This window comes from Anastrepha ludens, chromosome X (genome assembly GCF_028408465.1).
Source record: "Anastrepha ludens isolate Willacy chromosome X, idAnaLude1.1, whole genome shotgun sequence".
Taxonomy (NCBI): domain Eukaryota; kingdom Metazoa; phylum Arthropoda; class Insecta; order Diptera; family Tephritidae; genus Anastrepha; species Anastrepha ludens.
The window spans coordinates 97,594,864-97,615,427 of NC_071503.1; the positions used below are offsets into that span (position 1 = coordinate 97,594,864).

General features: G+C 39.6%; 1 protein-coding gene across 1 annotated transcript in view; it reads right to left on the reverse strand.

Moving 5' to 3' along the window:
* Window positions 1-227: 227 nt before the first annotated feature.
* Window positions 228-20,564, reverse strand: part of LOC128870493 (muscle calcium channel subunit alpha-1-like) — a 139,662-nt gene continuing 119,325 nt past the window's right edge. Inside the window, exon 6 of the mRNA XM_054113170.1 lies at window positions 228-2,868. Coding sequence (XP_053969145.1) covers window positions 2,775-2,868 — 94 coding nt within the window. The 3' untranslated portion in view covers window positions 228-2,774. The remainder of the gene's footprint in view (window positions 2,869-20,564) is intronic.

Consider the following 20,564-nt stretch of genomic DNA (forward strand, 5'->3'; position numbering starts at 1 on the left):
CCAGCAAAACCTGCGTGCCCGAAACTCTAACACAATTACACTTTTTTATTTGTTACAAACACATATGCACGCAGGTTTTGCTGGGGCGTCACCGAAACTTTAACACAATCGACTTTTTTTTGATTCTCCGTCACCTTTGGAAAATGTGTAAGCAGTAAGCAAACTTCATTCATATATTTTTTCTCATTTTTGCATCAATAGAAAAAAAAAACAAAAAAAACGGCAACTGGCTGCCAAAGCAATAAGTCAAAAAGATATCTTTTCTCTCTTTTTGATATCAAAGTAGGCCGAGAATCAAATTGTCAACCTTTGGCAAATGTGTAAGCAGTAAGCAAACTTCATTCATATATTTTTCCTCATTTTTGCATCAGTCAAACTAAACAAGCGCCGTAGCCGAATGGGTTGGTGCGTGACTACTATTCAGAATTGACACAGAGAACGTCAGTTCGAATCTCGGTGAAAGCAAAATTAATAAAAACATTTTTTTAATAGCGGTCGCCCATCAGCAGGCAATGGCAAAACACCGAGTGTATTTCTGCCATGAAAAAATTCTCCTCATAAACATATCATAAAACAAAATAAAAAAAATGTATAAAAAAAATTTTTTTTGTGATTCGAACCAAGGATTTTGGATCGGAAGCCCACATTGCTAGCCGCTAGGCAATCGCGCTGTGCTGCCGGCGCTGGCCTAAAAGTTATTTTGTTCGTCGCTACGTTTATATGAAACTGGCACTGGCAAACGAATCCATATGTATGAAAGGGATAAAAAATCACACGTACACAAAATTTTTGGCACGATTTTCCCAACGCTTTTAACAAAGTGATTGTAAAGGGGCGTGGTTAGTGATAGTTTAACGACCACGCGTGGCGGTTACGTGAAGGGTAACCTGACCGCCACTCTTCTTGCTGGGATGTGTTTGTAACATTCAAAAAAATGTAATTGTGTTAGAGTTTCGGTCACGCAGGTTTTGCTGGGGACGCTCATAATAGCAACCGCGTGTGTATTTTTATATTCGTAAATATTTTCATTTTTAAATATTTACCGCAATTATGCCGAAAAATAATGCAGAAAAGTGTCGTGAATATCGACAGAAAAAAAAATCAATAAATAGCATCACGGAATTCATTCACGAAAATTTAATAAAGTATACACCAGAAGTATCGCGGATACTTAGAAAAGATTACAATAAAGTTCCAATGATTTTAAGTGGCGATTTTAACGTAAATTTTGCATTGGACACAGCGGTTCCTTTAATTGACGTTCTCAATACAACATTCAATTTAAAAATGTGTAACAATCGCACTGAATCGACAACACGATCAAAAACAACCATTGACGCGGTATTTCAAAGAAATGTTGACAACATCGAAACCAAAGCATTTGTATCATATTTTAGCTATCATAAGCCACTCGTATCATTTGTTGAAATTGAAAACATTGAGGATGAATAATAATAAAATGAAGAAAATAAAATATGAACTTTATAGCAATATTATAATGAACCTATAATTATCTTGCTCCTAATGCTGCTTTCGTCTTATTCTCTCTCAGTTTGTTTTACGGAAGGTTTCACTTCTATCGCGTCTAACCGTTAGACGGGTGTTTTTTTTTTCGTTTTTAAATTTTGTTTTTTTTAATGTAATCATAAAAAAATTTGTAATAAATTTTATGTATCCGCTTAACAATTCAAAATTAACAAAATGGTAAAAAATAAGCAGTCGAAGAAATAAACGCACCGCCTATTTTTCCTCGCCACATGTTAGACTCGATTTCAATTACCGGCGCAAACTTTTTTTATTAATTTTTTTTTTTTTAATTCGTTTTTTTTTTAATGTAATTGAAAAAAAATTATGTAATAAATTTTAAGTATTCGCTTATTATTTCAAAAATACGAAAATAGGAAAAATTTAATTGGTTTAATGTCGAGGTGAGAAATGTGTTGTGTGTTGAGGTGAAAGATGTGAAAGATGTGTGGTGTTTCTAATTTTTGTGTGGGCAAAAGTCAGTGATTTGTTTATAAACTCGGTGTGCTAAATTCCCTTACTACAAATCTTTGAAATCTCAATGGTACTAAAAATTCTTAACAGTAACATTTGCACCTTCTCATTCCATTAACATTCTCTGCTTATACGACATGGCCCATGCAATTTCAAGCGGCGTGGTTCCGGTGGATCTGGCTAACATCAAACCAGGGAAAATTGTACATTCTCGGTGGCTCACCAAGGCCGCTAGATTATTGCGATTATATGTGACAACGGAAAATCCAGATGCAAATTTAAAAAGTAGTTGAATTTATAATTAAATGTTATGTGCCAATGTACTTCAATATCAAGTATTACAGCTCTGTCGTGTACGGCAGTGCATTATTTTTCAAGTTCATTGGTTGTTCACGATTTCTAGAACTTGGTTTACGCAAAATTGTCAATCAAGTGATTAAAGATAATTCATTCTATGCGCATTCGGAAAATATCTTGTTATCAATGTTGTTTGATGATAGCAAAGAAAAGCGCGACTGTGCCATCAAGAAAATTCTACGCTATTAAACCGATGTTGACGAGCCAATGGTACTTCGAGTTTATAAAAAACCAGATATAAACTTTAATTGCACAAGTTATACGGAAATGATCAATTTGAATGATATAAATATCGTATTTGAACCACCATTCACGCGAAGCATTCCGTACAATACATTGAAAGAATATTTAAATCAAGATGATCCACCTTTTAATGATCCAAAAATTCCATCACACATACAAGGAACGGAACGACATGTTCAATTGCTAGCTAGCGTTTCCAAACGGGTTATACCGGAAAATGTAGAGGCTGTTATGGCGACGACATTAGAGAGCCGTGCGAAATTGCCCAGACTTGAAAGTAAAAAAGATTTCAAACAATAATTTTTTTTAGTTTCTTTTCTATAACTCACTTAAATTAATTTTTTCATTTACATATGTTCTGACTAAATAAATTTCTTAAGAGAAAAAATAGATACTATTATAAATAAATAATAAATATTATTATAAAGAAATAAAAATAAAAAAAACATAGCCATTTAGCTGATTTTTTCATGTAAAGGCCAAAAATGGTGATATTTTGAAATGATTGTATGGGGAACCCCCCGGGGAGTTCCAGGGGGTGTGCCACTGGCATGGGTGGATCGGCCGTCCAAAGTTAGTGGGGGTCGGTCATACATTTGGACTTGATTGGAGCACTCTAAATGGGTCAAAGTGGGATTTTTCAAAATTTGCCCCTACCCAAAAGTTCGACCCAAATCGGGGGATATCAGAATTCGTTTTAGAGGTATGGTTACTTCGGCAAAGTTTCGTATTTTGATTCCTAGAATACGATTTTCACAGAGCAATGAGCGATTTTTAAATCGACCCGCCTTAATATACATATATGTATGTATGTATATGCAATTTGTTTTCTCATTTTTCTGATAGCAAAGTAGTTCATAAAACGAACTCTCTTGAACCCAATGATAAAAATTCTTTATTCGAGATTGAAAAAATCACTGATGACCATTCGACAATAGTCAACGTTGGAATATTTCGTATAGCAACTGTTGCGGGGAGAATCCTGTATGCAGCTACAAATCTGTTGCGGGAAGAACCAATAATGTTGCAAGAAGAAATTGATGCGGGAAGGACCAATAACGTTGCAGGAAGAAATTGATGCGGGAAGGACCAATAACGTTGCAGGAAGAAATTGATGCGGGAAGAATCTTGAAGGCGGCTATAAATCCGTTGCGGGGAGAGTCCTGTATCCTTAATGTTGCGGGGAGAGTTCTTAATCCAACAATTGCCAAAAACAATAGCGAAATTTGCTGCTTCAATTGAAAAGTTACAATTTTTCTCTCCATTTATTTTACAAAATGTTCCGTATTTATACACATTTCTTTACAAACAAAACCTACTTAATTCACAGAAAATTATAACAAATAACAAAAGTTGAAAAACATTAAAGTATTTTAACTAATATTAAATTGAACTCAACATACCGCCGCCCTTGAACTATCTGAATAAGTTCAAAATAAAATATTAAAAAGAAAATGAAAAGCCTTGAAAAACATTTACGATAAGTTATTAGTTTCTTCATAAAATAAATCTCCTTTCGTTGGCAAAAGGCAAAGTTTGACTATAGGGAGAACCAATTCGCCATGCGGTGTTTTCAACGTTATTACTCTTACGCGTCCATCGGTACCATGATGGCATTTGATCACTCGTGCAATCGTCCACTTCGTCGGAGGATTAGGCTCGTTGAATACAGCAACCACGTCCCCTTCTTCAATGTTGCGTGAAGAACGAAACCATTTAGTGCGACGTTGTAAGCTCACGAGGTACTCGTCTCTCCAACGACGCCAGAAATGTTGTCTCATGGCAGAAATTGCTTGCCATCGCTGTCGAAGATTTTCACGAAACCCTTGACCCTCAGGTTCCGGTATTGACTTAAGTGGTTCACCGACTATGAAATGTCCGGGAGTTAAAACTTCTAAGTCACCAGCAGCTTCAGAGTTGTTACAGAGTGGGCGAGAGTTTACGCAAGCTTCTATTTCAGTCAAAAGTGTGTTGAACTCTTCGTATGATAGTGGAACTTCTCCTAATACGCGATTTAAATGATACTTAACACGTTTGGCTCCGGTCTCCCAGTAACCTCCCATATGGGGTGCAGCCGGTGGATTAAATCGCCATTCGATATTCGAGTCCGCAAAGAAAGAGCGAAGTTTAATATCAGCCCATGCACTGTTGAAATGCAATGCGCAACTCCTTCTCGGCTCCAACGAAATTTGTACCGTTATCTGATGTCATGACCTTACAAAAACCTCGACGATTTGTGAACCTTTTAAACGCATTTAGGAAAGCTGGTGTTGACAGGTCACCAACAAATTCGAGATGCATCGCACCAGTGCACATACAAAGGAACGAACAGATGTAGCCTTTGGTAGCCTTAGCTCCTCTTCCTTGGGTGAATTTGTAGAGGTAAGGTCCAGCGAAGTCAACAGCAGTGTGAGTAAAACAACGGGCGTAGGTTATGCGAATGACAGGTAGATCACCCATGACATGTGTGGTAAGGTTGCGGTTCAAATAAGTGAATTTCACGCACTTATGGTATATATTACGGATCAAGCTACGAGCGCCGATAACCCAATAACGACGTTGCAAGACAGTTTGCATAATGCGGGGCCCAGCGTGCAAAGTGACCTTGTGTATTTCGCAGATTATTAACTTAGCAAGCGGACAATTCTTAGGCAAGATAATGGGATGCCTAACATCTGGAGCGACTTCATCATTTTTTATTCTTCCTCCAACACGTAGAACACAAGTCCCATCCAGAAAGGGCTGCAGACGCAAAAGACTACTGCGAAGTGGGATTGGTCTTTTAGCGCTGCAAAGAGAAATTTCATTAGAAAAATAAAACCGTTGCGTATACCTTATTAGGCGAAGTTCAGCTTCAAATAACTCTTGGCAGCTCGGTGTACCAAAACGCTTTATAACATTAAGCCGTCTGTTAGTCAAAAAACGTAAAACATAGGAAATAACTCGACGCAGCTTAGAATACGATGAGTATTTTGTCATCACGGACCAATAATCTGTAGAATTAATCACATGGGCACGAATACTCTTTCGTATGCCCAGCTCTGTAGTGTGCTCTTTAGATTTTTTCTGCTTCCACAATTGTTCAGTGCTTTTCAGGAAAATAGGACCAGCCCACCACAATTGATGACGTAATAATTCGGAGGGAGTTATACCTCTTGAAGCACAATCTGCAGGATTCTGTTCAGAACGAACGTGGTTCCAACATTCGGGAGGCAAAACTTCTTGAATATCAGCGACGCGGTTGGCCATAAATGTCACCCATCTGCTGGGGTGAGCTTGTAACCATGCCAATGTTATAGTAGAGTCAGTCCAAGCGAAAAGCGGATAACGGAGATCAGACCAGCAGTGCAGCACGCTTCGCACTAGTTTAGCAGCAAGATGAGCGGCGCATAATTCAAGACGTGGCAACGTTGTCGGCTTAAGCGGAGCTACCTTGGTTTTCGACGAAATTAATGACACAATAATGCTACCGTCGCTTTGTGTTGTTCGTGCATACAAAACGGCGGCGTAAGCGCGCTCGGACGCGTCTGCGAATACGTGCAATTGCGTAAATGACCCAGCTACTTCAGTAGCAAACCAACGTTTCACCTTCAAATGTGCCAGTTGCTTGAGTTCTATGCGATGCTCCAACCACTTCGTTGTGATAGACTCAGGAATGATATCATCCCAACCTACCTTAGTGCGCCATATGTCTTGAAACCAAATTTTTGAATTTATAGTAGCGAGAGCAAGTAGGCCCAGAGGATCAAAGAGCGTACTTGCATCTGATAGAAACATGCGCTTGGTCAACTTAACTGGCGGTTCCCTCAAGTTAATAGTAAACGTGAGGTAGTCTCCTTCTGTGTTCCAGATAAGACCTAAAGCGTGAACATCCTAATCGTCGACAATATAATGTGATATGTTCGTAGATGCATTAGAAATGCTTGCGATTAGTTCAGCGCAGTTCGATGCCCACTTGCGAAGTTCAAACCCCCCTTCCCTCAATATTTCGGAAATATTTTGCTGCAACAATCGAAGTTCTTCTTTACTAGATGCACCAGTAAGTAGATCATCCATGTAAAAATCCTTGAGAATAACACTAACAGCCATAGCACAACCATTCGACGAATCTCTAGCCGTCTGTTGAAATGGTCGGACAGCTAGATGAGATGCAGCTGCCACTCCGTACGTTACGCGAACCATGCGAAAATCTTGGATTGGCAGAGATGGGTGGCTACGCCATACGATGCGTTGCAAATCGGCGTGTTTTAAGGATACGCAGATTTGACGATACATTTTGGCGACATCTGCTGTTACAGCATAGCGGTGTCTTCTAAAACGAAGTAAGATGGAGTATAAATCTTCCTGCAATTGAGGTCCTATAAATAATGCGTCATTGAGCGAATTTCCGGAAGTCGATTTTGCGGACGCGTTAAATACAACCCTCAATTTGGTCGTGGTACTACTTTCCTTTAAAACAGGATGATGAGGCATATAATACGTTGGATTCATAGTCTCTGACGTGACCTGCATATGTTTCATGTCAATGAGTTCATTCATGAATTCATTGTAGCGTAAACGAAGATCGGAGTCACAAGCGAGTCTTCTTTCAAGTCGTAACAAATTCCGGATAGCAAAGTTTCGCGACTCTCCCAGGGCTACATCGGGCTTCAGCGGCAATTCGACGACAAACCGTCCGTTAGGTTCCCTTCGATGCGTTGTTTCAAAATGGTCTTCACAGTAACGCTCCTCATTCGTAAGATACGTTTTTTGCGGAGCTTCCTCTAACTCCCATAACTTGTTCAATGCTCGATCCAAATGAACATCGCAATGTAACGACTGTAAGCGTGGCATATCAGGCTCAGATCCATTCACGCTTCCAAACAGAGTCCCCCCAAAGACCGTCAGTTGAGCCATAGGAGCTCCAGATGGACCCTTACGAAGTTCTGTACAGATCAGCTGATCCATAACGTCCATTCCAATCAATATATCGAACCGTCCAGGCTTCATAAAATGGGGATCGGCTAAAAACAAACCTCGGATATGTGGCCACGATGAAGTAGCTATAGTCAGTGTTGGCAAGTCGCTTGTAATTTTAGACAGAATTAACGTTTTGACAGTAAAGCATTGATTTGTAGAGAAAGAAGAAAGAGAAAGTGATACTTCACCTCTAGTTCGTCCTCCTTGCGCTGACCCAATTCCAGTAATGTTAACTTCAGATGTTGATCGCGGCAGGCCTAAGCGTTGCACACACGCTTCGGTTACAAAGGAAGCATGTGATCCAGAATCGAAAAGTGCACGTGCGGGCTGCCAATTACCAGAACAGTCGCGTACCTTCACTAATGCGGTGGATAACAGCACAACTCTTTCTACAGCTATGGGTGGATTGGAGCTCGAGTTCTAGCATGAAGAAACGCGTGGAACGTCGACGCTTGCTGGAAGTTCAAAGGTTTTTGCGCTTACCTTTGATGTGGCGTCAGCAGTGCATAACGAATGCGTCGCGTTGCCGATGTAATTGTTCACTGCGGTAACGGTCGTTGACTGCAAAGCACCGTGCAACAGAGTGTGATGACGTTGTTTACACATGCGGCAAGTGGAAGCACTGTTAAAACGGTCTTTATAGTGACCTGAACTTAAGCAGTTGAAGCATATGCGACCTTGCTTCACGAACTGTGATTTTGTAGACAAGTCCAATTCACGAAATTTTTCACAACTGTAAATTTTATGAGGTCCACTACAATATGCACACACGTTACTTTGTTTTGATACCGCGTGGAACACATTTGTCGACTTGCTTGCTGATGCAGTTTTAACCTTAATTGGTACTGATGTTGTTGACGACGAAAGCATCGATAACGATCGGCATCTTATCTCTAAAAATGTTATTAGTTGCTCAAAAGATGGAGGACCCAACGCTTTAAGCTCGCGAATATGCTGTTGGAACGCATCAATTACGCCTTTGATTGCGTCAGCATTGTCATGCGTAGCCCTTTTAATTTCAGCCAACGCGCGAAGATGAGATTCCACAATTACACGAATAACCTTATACCGCGATGTTAATAGACCCCAAGCTTCAACGTAATTTGCGTCACATATTTTAAGACCACTAATAATTTTCAACGCGTCACCTTTCAAGCAGCTTCGGAGATAGTGCAACTTTTGTCCATCTGATAAAGTAGAGTTACTATTAACTAACGAAGAAAACGCGTCGAAAAAACCAATCCATTCTGTAGAGTCTCCGGAGAATGTGGGCAACTCCATTTTCGGTAAACGTATAACCGTGGACACAGATGCCTTTGTGGAGCTATCTTGCGATTTAGTACGACAATTTTTCACGCGGCTAAAGTTAGCTGAAGCTGTAGAGTACCAAGTTTCGGCTTGGATACGCACATTTTCTTCAATTTCAATAACATCGGCACCACAAGTCATTTCTACAGCGTCTTGAGCAACGATAAAACGAACCCACTGTTCACTCAATAACTGAAGGTAGCTTGCAATATTCTCTGCATCCATAGTGAATGCCTCATCAATACTTTTTGCCATATACCGTTTAATGGTATTGAGAGCGGAATCGCGCGTTTTAGTAGAATTCGACATTTTTAATGTGACAGAAAAGCAAACGACGGGTTTTTAGAATTTTCGCGATGTTAAATGCAGGAAGGGCTGCACAAACGCACACACGTTTTAATGCACAAAAATAATTTTCTTAATATTCGTTGCGCCTTTTGCTACGCGTATGTATGTACACAAGCGAATGCGTACATGCAAAAGGCAAGCGGAGTGACTATATCCGGCTCGAAGGACCAAAAATGTTGCGGGGAGAATCCTGTATGCAGCTACAAAACTGTTGCGGGAAGAACCAATAATGTTGCAGGAAGAAATTGATGCGGGAAGGACCAATAACGTTGCAGGAAGAAATTGATGCGGGAAGAATCTTGAAGGCGGCTATAAATTCGTTTGCAGGGAGAATCCTTAATTCTTAATGCTGCGATAGGACCAAGTTGATTGAAGCGATGAAATATCCGGCTCAAAGGACCAAAAATGTTGCGGGGAGAATCCTGTATGCAGCTACAAATCTGTTGCGGGAAGAACCAATAATGTTGCAGGAAGAAATTGATGCGGGAAGGACCAATAACGTTGCAGGAAGAAATTGATGCGGGAAGAATCTTGAAGGCGGCTATAAATCCGTTGCGGGGAGAGTCCTGTATCCAACAATTGCCAAAAACAATAGCGAAATTTGCTGCTTCAATTGAAGAGTTACAATTTTTCTCTCCATTTATTTTACAAAATGTTCCGTATTTATACACATTTCTTTACAAACAAAACCTACTTAATTCACAGAAAATTATAACAAATAACAAAAGTTGAAAAACATTAAAGTATTTTAACTAATATTAAATTGAACTCAACAGCAACATTTGCCAATATTTCATGAATCGAAACGTGAAAATTTTCGAATCGTGTTTAAATTTAGGACATATTCCAGATAGTTAGAAACTAGTCAAGGTCGTTTCATACCAAAAGTAGGTAGAAGGGGGCATGAACCAGCCAAAGAAACTGTTGAAAACTTTTGAAAGACATTAAAAGATATTTGAAGAGTTAATAATGTTACTACTGATGCAATCCAACGGACGTTGATAGACTTAGGAGTGCACAATTCGATCATCTCTATGCTGGTAACCAGGATCATTAAAGCTAAAATGGATAATATACATATAACTAAGAGGGTGCATAGGGGCACTCCACAGGGGAGAGTAGTATCTCCACTTGTTTGGTTATGTGCGATTATGATTAATAAAACTTAATAGAGGTGGGGTACAAGTGGTTAATGGGATCAATACTGAGTCCTAATACGATTAGTGGGATCATTCCAAAAGTGCTAGACCAGCTTAACTCCTGGGGACTGGTTGGGTGGCCCCAGGAGATGCACCAAAGCCGAGAGTCAAGTCGGATCTTCACAGGAAAGCGTGGCAGAACAGAGGATTCCCCTGTAACGCTGCGCTCTACGGAAACGAAACGGGGTCTGTGCCAACGACCGGGAAGAGGAGAAAGGCAAAGAAGAGGAAAGTCGACAGACGGAGCCCGGAAATGCCTGAGTCCTCGACCCAATCCAAGGCAGACAAACCTTTGCCTGACAAGGCAGAGGCTAAGGGACCTCAAATGTCGAATGACACTCTTCCGTCAACGTCTGGCGAATCATTCGCGAGAATGGCAGCAAAGGCAATGACCGTGGAGATACATACCGACAAACAAGATGGTCTACTGTCCAAAGGGCAACAAGACTATCTTGACAGCTATCTTTGGAAAGCTATCAGTGAGTCGAAAGACGCGCCGACTTTCGAGGGGAAAAGCGTGGTGGACGGCATCGTAAAGGCGCACTGTTCCAATGCTTTTTCCCGAGAATGGCTAGAAAAAGCGATAGCAAAGATTCCAGCCTGCGAAAACAGCAAGTTCATTCTTGTTGAGAGTAGCAAAGAAAGGCTGGTTCGAGCGAGTGTCTGGATTCCGGGTCCTTCCTGTAATTCAGCAGAACTCCTCACACGCATCCGTGTTCAGAACAAGGATCTTGACACGACTCTCTGGAGAGTATACTCGTGCACCAGGCAGAAATCCGCTACCACTTCGGAGGTGGGTTCCCACCTGGTACTGGTTATCGATCTTGGGTCCCTCAAGGTTCTTAAGTCGAAGTTCGGGTGCCGTCCTCACCTACATCTGGGGCGAATCCACTTCCGCGTCCAGGATAAGGTGGAGGACAAAGCGTAAATATACTCAGTTTCATGACTGAAGTAATATTTACACAGATAAATCAGCAGCATAGCAAAGCGTCTACGGCTCTCTTGTGCCGTAGGCATGCAAAACTGCAAACAAACCCACACATAATACTTATACAAGAACCATGGGTATGTCACAAGCGTATCTGTGGTCTAGGTGCTATGTCGTGGGGACAAATACTTCATTGTGAAGGGAATGTGAGACCGCGAGCATGTATTATCATGCCGAGGTTGATCGAACACACGATGTTAAAAGAGCTATGCTCCGGAGATATCGTTGCTGCAGAAATAAAGTACTTGAAAAGTGGGAACAGTGTCGAAGGTATCATAGCTTCGGCCTACCTACCCTACGACTCTTTACAGCCACCTCCTTCGAGGGAGCTAAGAGAAGTGGTCAAGTATGCAGAATCCAATAATCTGGGGCTAATAGTGGGCTGTGATGCAAATTCACAGAACATTGTGTGGGGAAGCAGCAAATGCAACCCCAGAGGTCTCAAGTTACTGGATTTTATCCTGTCATCCGATTTGGTCATTCAAAACACTGCTAACAAACCAACTTTTGTGACCAGAAGGAGACAAGAGGTGATTGATTTAACACTTACCAATAGGTCAGTTGGAAATCAAATCAAGCGATGGCGAGTTTTGGAAGAGGACTCTCTTTCTGATCATCGTCTTATCGAATTCCGACTGGGAATTGACACAATATCAATACCTTCCGGTAGGAATCCTCGAAATGTGGACTGGGACAGGTATGGTGAGCTTGTAACAGAGCGATTACCAAACCTGAAAAAACTCAAATCAGCAGAAGTGATTGAAGATGCTACTAAGAAATTAGAAGGTACTTTAATCAATTGCTTTGAGGAACTGTGCCCACTCAGGCAAAGCAGACAGGGGAAAGCGGTTCCTTGGTGGAACCCTGAACTGTCGGAGCTTCGTGTACGGTCCACGAAACTTCTTAAGAAGGCCTTGAAGACCACAACAGAAGAGGACTGGGCTAATCATCGACTTATACAGAGAGAATATAAGAAAAAAGTACGGAAAGCCAAACTTGAATCCTACAGCGAGACTTTGTAAGGTCCTCAATTAGACCGCTCAGTAAGGCTGGATTTCATTCGAAAACCTGATGGTCCATACACCATTTCAAAATCGGAGACGTTTAATGCTCTACTCGAAACCCATTTTCCGGGTAGTAGAACTCTCTCTGAAGTTGAGAGTGGCATGAACAATAACGGTAGCAACGGTGGAACCTCTAGGTACAGCTGGTATATTGCTAGTCGGATAGTGACAAGGGAATCGATAAGGTTTTCCTTGTCTTCCTTTTGAGAACTATAAGTCCCCTGGATCTGACGGAATATATCCAGCAATGCTTAAAAAAGGAGGAGACAGGCTGATTGAGGCCCTGAAAAGGATCTTCACAGCCTGTCTTGCATTTGGTTATATACCATCCCAATGGCGACGCGTAAGAGTAGTATTTATTCCGAAACCAGGAAAAGATGACTATTCCCTAGCAACAAGTTTTAGACCAATCAGTTTGACATCGTTCATGTTGAAAAGTCTGGAACGAGTGGTGGAGAAATATATTCGAGTGGGGATATTGCCGAGAAGTCCACTTAGTAGAAATCAACACGCTTACCAGAGTGGAAAATCAAGTGAATCAGCCCTACATGATCTTGTTAGCAAGATTGAAGCCGGGCTGGAAGCTGACGAATACGCAATGGGCGTGTTCGTGGACATTGAGGGGGCTTTCGATAATGCCACTTTCGGCTCGATATGTTCTTCTGCCGAACGACACGGAGTTAATCAATCCATTATAAAATGGATGTATTCCATGCTCTCTGAGAGGCTGTTAACCGCTGGTGGGAGCAGTGACGAACAAGCAAGGATGTCCCCAAGGGGGTGTTCTTTCTCCGCTGCTGTGGTGCTTCGCCGTTACCTCTCTATTAGTGGAGATGCAGGAACTCGGTTTTCATGTCCAAGCATATGCGGACGACGTCTGTGCGCTAACATCGGATAAATCCTTAAGGAGGCTTTGCACGAAAGTGGAGAGGATTCTTGACAAAATCGATGAGTGGTGCATGAGACAAGGTCTTTCCGTTAATCCGAACAAAACAAACATAGTCTTGTTTACGAGAAAACGGAAATTGGATGGACTCAGTCTTCCAACACTGAAAGGTGTGACACTTGGTCTTTCCAACGAAGTTAAATATCTAGGAGTAATCTTGGATAAGAAGCTGACTTGGGAGACACACGTTTCACTAAAGGTGAATCACGCATTGTAGATTTTTCAGCAATGCCGTAGAGCCTTTGGCAAAACTTGGGGTCTGAAACCTGCTGTGGTCCTATGGATATACACAGCACTTATCAGACCAATCATCACTTACGCTTCTGTGGTCTGGTGGCGACGGAGCATGGTTAAGTCCCCAATCCGGGAACTATATAGGCTGCAAAGAAGTGTATGTTTATGCATCACGGGTGCCATGAGTACAACCTCTGGTGATGCCCTAAATGCTATGCTTGATTTGCTCCCCCTGGATCTTAAGATACAACAGGAAGCAATAAAAGCAATGTGTAGACTCCATAAATATGGTTTCTGGCACGAAGATGGAACTTCGGGACACAGAGAAATCTTTAAGTTGCTATCGGAGCAGCATCCACTGTTTTTGGCACCTAAAGATGACCTGATACCCACAGTTTCATTTGGAAGGAAATTTGATGTCAGATTTCCATTACCGATGGGTCCAAGAATGAAATAGGCTCTGGAGCCGGATGGTACTTAAACGATAGTAATAAGTATCACTATGCTATGGGGGAAATGGCAACTGTTTTCCAAACAGAAGTTTTTGCCATCCTGAAAGTAGCCGAATGGATAATCGAGAGGAGATGGAGCGGGAAACAGATTGGAGTCTTCAGTGACAGTCAGGCTGCATTGAAGGCCCTGGAGAACGCGAAGCAAACCCCAAGGATTGTTCAAAAATGTAAGAAGAAGCTTAATTCTGTCGCAAGACAGAACAGGCTTGTACTTATATGGGTTCCGGGACACTCCGGTGTTCAAGGAAACGAAATTGCCGACGAATTGGCCAACCGTGGATCAGCGGTGCCCCCACAGGGGCCAGAGCCAATAATCGGAATCAGTTCTGCAGGAATCAAGAATTGGATCAGCGATTATGTAGGCAATCTACATAAAGATCCGGTCCGGTCTAGAACGCTGCAGAACTGCAAAGTGTTTTGTGACAAGTCCGAACAGAAAACAGTCAAACTTTCTACTAAAACTTAGAAGGAAGACATTCGGTTGATGGTCGGCATCATTACAGTACACAACCCATGGGGTCAGCATATGACCACCATTGGAATCATCGAGGACCCGGTATGCCTGTCATGCTTAGAGGAGGCAGATAGCACTGATCACTTTCTCTGTGAGTGTCCTGCCTTTGCTAGAGCACGGCTACGAGTATTGGGTTCCGATGTCATGAGAATGAGTAATATTCGTTCTCTAAAACTGGAGGATATTTACAGATTTGCCAAAGAATCTGGACAATTCTCACAGGACTAACTATCTCTATCTCTGTCTCTATTCTTTCCCATCTCTTTCTCTGATACTTTTCTCCTTCCCTCCTTGACTATTACCCCCTTTCCAGAGCTTTAAATACAATGGGCTCTTTAGCCTGAGTGTTTTAGGAGCCACCAAATCTCCTGGTGCTCCTTGGCTCGACATGCATAACAACAGGAACCAATATACACTGTATATGTATTTATAAAATTTAATTCATACTGAAAACATCCAACCTGGTTCGTAGTGAAATCCAACCTGATCTTTTGTTCGTTTTTAGAAATGGGTGTTAGCCGCGCTCTTAAATAAAACAAACAAAACTTAAGGTCTAGACACTTAGCTAAGATCTAAACATTTTTTGAAGTTAACTAAGGACTATTGTTTATGGCCTACTTACACATATAAATCATACTATCAACGTGGATGTATGCTTATGCTTATAATACTTTTTCTCTAAAGTATTAAAATTCATATAAGGAATAATAATGTATGACTTCAGGGGTCTCCAAACTACGGCCCGCTAGAGGCATCCATCCGGCCCGCAACAGCTTAAGATTACTATCATTAATATGGCCCACGACAGCTTATGTTTTACTGTTGTTACTATTGCTGTTATAATTTTAGTGGAGGAGAATGAAAACACAATGATAATTACTCGATTTTATTTATCAGGTCAGTCCATAAGTTCGTGCGAATTTTACCCATAATTTCACTTTTGTACGATTTTCGCGGAATATAACGGAACTATTTATATTTTCTTTGATATATGTATTGTGCATTCAACAAGTGGAATCTGCGAACGCGTATAAGAGACATATTGTGTATTTTTTTTATAAAAGTGGTAGAAATGCAACAACTGCCGCTGCAGAAATAGACACTGTTCACGGAGAGGATACCGTGAGTGTAAGGACTGCGCAAAAAAGATTTTCAAAATACCGAAGTGGTAACTACGACGTGGAGGATGCCCCGCACGTTTGTCGTCCTGAAGTCCTTAACTCCGACGCCTTGCTCGAACTCGTGGAAGCTGAGCCAAATTTGACAGTCGATATGATAGCTCAGAGGTTAAATCCATCGCATGGAACAGTTCACTGGCACCTGGTTCAGTTGGGAAAGGTTTCAAAGCTGGGAAACGGGTTCCGCATAGACTTTCCGTCGCCAACCTTCAGCAGAGAGTGAATGTGTGTTCTCAGCTGCTGCAACGGCTTGAAAATGAAAGTTTTTTGAACAGTATCGTTACTGGTGATGAAAAATGGGTCCTTTACAATAATCCTGTTCGCAAAGGCCAATGGTTAGATAAAGATGAAGCACCAGAACCGACCCCTAGAGATGGCCTTCACGCCATGACGATTCTCCTGTCTATTTGGTGGGATATGGCCGGTATTGTTTATTATGAACTTCTGGAACCAAACCAGACGATAACTGCTGATTATTATTCCCATCAGCTATCAAACCTGGATGAGGCAATTAAAAAAATCGACCGTCTTTAGTGAATAGACGCAAAGTTTTGTTTCACCACGACAACGCAAGACCTCATACCGTAAGGCAAACATTAGGCAAGCTGAACGAGCTCGGATGGGAGCTAATGCCGCATCCACCATACTCTCCGGATATTGCACCTTGGGATTATTACCTTTTCTGTGGACTTCATTCCCATATGAGTAACAAGAACTACTCCTCATAAGAAGCTATAAAAAGGGATATCAAAGCTATTTTGGCTCCAAGGACAAACAATTTTTTGAGCAGGGATTTAAAAAATTGCCTAAACGTTGGGAAGACACTGTAAATAATGAAGGAAAATATAATATATTATTGATTAATAAATACTTTAAACATCTTTTTTATTAATTTTAAAACCACCTTTAAAAAACGCACGAAGTTATGGACTGACCTGATACTTGCACGGCAAAACTTTACGACAGAAATATGAAGTATCTGAGCATATTAATAACTAAAAAATAATTAATTGAAATTTATCCCAGTAATAAAAGAAAAAAATACTAATGAGGTTTATGTAGCTGTGATTTTCCACCGACCATTGTTTGTAGTTGTGGATTAATTTTCAGATCAAGAGAGATATAAATATTTTGCCTACAATTGTTTCAGAACTTCGTTGCCATATTTCTTGACATCGTTCATTCATAAATTTATTTATGTTGTCTTCAGAAGAAAAAAAACAATAAAATATTTCCTAAATATGCCAGATGTGTATAGCTGAAATAGATATGACCAGAGAATGTTAATGGAATTAGAAGGTGCAAATGTTACTGTTAAGAATTTTTAGTACAATTGAGATTTGAAAGATTTGTAGTAAGGGAATTTAGCACACCGAGTTTATGGACACCTCACTGATTTTTGCACACACAAAAATTAGAAACACCACACATCTTTCACCTCAACACACAACACATTTCTCACCTCGACATTAAACCAATTAAATTTTTACTATTTTCGTATTTTTGAAATAATAAGCGAATACGTAAAATTTATTACACAATTTATTACATCAATTACATTAAAAAAAAAACGAATTAAAAAGAAAATAATTAATAAAAAAAGTTTGCGCCGGGAATTGAAATCGAGTCAAACATGTGGCGAGGAAAAATAGGCGGTGCGTTTATTTCTTCGACTGCTTATTTTTTACCATTTTGTTATATTACTTTTGAAATGATAAGCGGATACATAAAATTTATTACAAATTTTTTTACGATTACATTAAAAAAAAAATTTAAAAACGAAAAAAAAAAATTTGTGCCGAGAATTGATGGCGAGTCACGTGGGGAGGATAATTACGCAGAGCGTTTATTTCTGCGCCTGCGTTGTGAACGAAAGGTTTGTGATGTCTACGTAGATATGTATGCGCGCGACGCGAATAAGTTTTAATAAATTCTGAAAGTAATTCATGAAGTTTTTCATTACATACATTCATAAATGAACGTATACTCTATATATACATAAATGATGGTATATGACAATATACATAATATGTATGTACATGTCAATAGGAGGTATTTGCATTCAGAAAAAAAAAACGGTTTAAGATAAATCAACACTTATTTTATATTGTATGTCAATTTATAGTTTATGTATACGACAGCATTTACATGGGTATGTAAGTTATCGACTGCAGGCCATAGAACACACGACTCGTAAAAATGATTGTAAGTTTTCAACTGAACCTGCTTGCTTTATTTGACAGTGTCTTTTATAGTACAAATTGCTTACTTGCTAATACAATTTGCTTACTTACTAATACAATTTGCTTACTTACTAAATTCTTATTTTGCTACAATTTACAATGAAATTGATTACTTGCTAAATTGTTATTTGTGTAATTCAATATTTTGTAATTATTATTGTTGTTGTTGGGAGTCGCGGCGGCTTATACTCCGTCGCGATTGCTTCTGCTAAATATTGTATGTAAGTAAATATTGGCTAATCATCAAATTGCAAATGGAACAGGTAAGTAAGGTTCTTCACATTTTGTCGCGATCACTTTCGTTCGCACAAAATGTGATTTTGTTGTTTCTGCATTTTTATGAACAGAGAATATAAGTAAGGTTCTTCACATTTTGTCGCGATCACTTCCGTTCGCACAAAATGTCATTTTGCTGTTTCTGCATTTTTATGAACAGAGAATATTGACTGTGTTAACTCCCCACTTTTTAAGTATCAGCGTCTCGCTGATAAAATAAACAAAGATGATATAATCTAACATTTACTTATTGCGATTGGTTTGAAATCTATTATTGGAGGAGTGAATTGAAATTTTCTGTGGTAAGCTGATCTGGTGTGGAAATAGAGTATTATAAATAATACAAGTCCAAGAAATATTGCTAAAAAACTGTAACTTATTGACATAACAAACATGGATGAGATGTAATCTAATTTTTTTACATTCGTCAGATGGAGTTGGTGAAGGTATTCTAAATCTATTTTTATCCCTTTTTCAGTTACGTCGCTTGAGAGTATAGGAGGTAAGATTTGGTGAGACGTGGTTTGCCAATTTGTATAATTTATACCGCCTATAGTAATAGTTTCGTTATAAAAATTTATGATAAAGGTCCCGTTTAAGACCTGCGTCAAATTATTGTATGTACAATTTCCTATAAAGTTAGAAATGAAGACTGTTCCATCTGTGATTAATTCTATTACAGGATCATTTCGAACTTGATAGTCGCAAGTTGCTTTCCCTCCCGCGAGGATTTGTGGAATACAATGGTTTTCATCTAAAGGTTCTAATTGATTTCTTTTGCATATTGTTATATCGTCTATGATCATGCATTTTTCGCGAATGCCGTATTTTCCTTCCTGTGTAATAAAAAAATTATTAAATTGAAGATAAATTTGTTTGTTATTTTTTACTGTCGACCGGATAAGAATTTTGTTATACAAAATATCTTCGGTTTGTGGCAAGGATATGACGTATAGGAGAAGCGAATCTTTGACTATCATTGACGGTTCTGCGTATCTAATTAATTTTTGAAAGGTAGAGTTTCGGTTTGGGAGATTATATTGGCTATATCTGCTTTATTTAATAAACGAGAATGAACTATACCTTTTTTTGCAAGTTGAGTAATTAAAACTATTTGCGAGATTTCATATTTTATTAATCCTAGCTTATTATATAAAGATTGTTCGAATCTAACTGTATCGTTTGCGTCGATTTCGTCGAGTATTCTATTGTAATTATCCAGTATTTTATTAGTCGTTTTAATTAAGTAGTTATTGATCGTGTACTGCTTGTTACTATTTCCTGTGAGGTCATTCGTTGTAGTCACGATTTCGTCCCAGTCGGTTGCGTCTGGATTACCCGCGAGCCATTTCCAGGCTGAGCCAATCCAATTGATTGATCGTTTGTTCTTTTTAACGTTTCTAGTCCGTAACTGGTCTAAAAGGTTATCGATTTGCGAAATTTGGTAGTCGAGTTGCGGAGTTAGAGGACTTGTTCTGCTAGTCTGATAGCGTATAATGGGTTTAATGTTATTGAGAATACGTTCATAATCGTGCAAGCCGATGGCGTGTATGATTTTGTAGTAACCGTTTGATATTTTTCCTGTGCCCTGTTTTATAGTCACCAATGGGCTTTTGTATTCGTATATGTCCACTATTGCTTTTGTAAACCATGGTTTCAACCTAGTAAACGAAAATTGTCAATTTTTCAAATGAGATTTATGAATCTTTCTGTTATTAGTAGTGGTGATTGTTATATTATTGTCTTTCCCTACGGTTTCTTTTTTATAAATAGGTTTATTTTTCGTTTTTATTTGTTTATCTTTCTTGAAGACGATTTCGCCTAGTTCATATGTTTTAATTTTAGTTCTTTTTTTATTGTGCCAATTTAGCATATTTTTTTGGTTCCTGGCGAGTTCGTGTTTGATGTCGTTATTAACAATATCCTTGAAGTCCTTCAGTTCCTGATAATTTATTCTGTTAATCCTGCCAAGGAAGACGTCAGATGGTTTCTTGTTTGTTGCCGAATGGATTGTATTGTTATATCTGTCAACAGCTATGTTAATGATTTCATTAACAGAAAAGTCGGGGTATTCGGCTTGAAGACATCGAACTATTTCGATTATGGTAGAGTGGACGCGTTCCACCGCACCATTTACTTCGCTTTTCTGAGGAGGGGTCAAATAGATTTCTATTCCTAAGGCCTCCAAGTAGTTCAA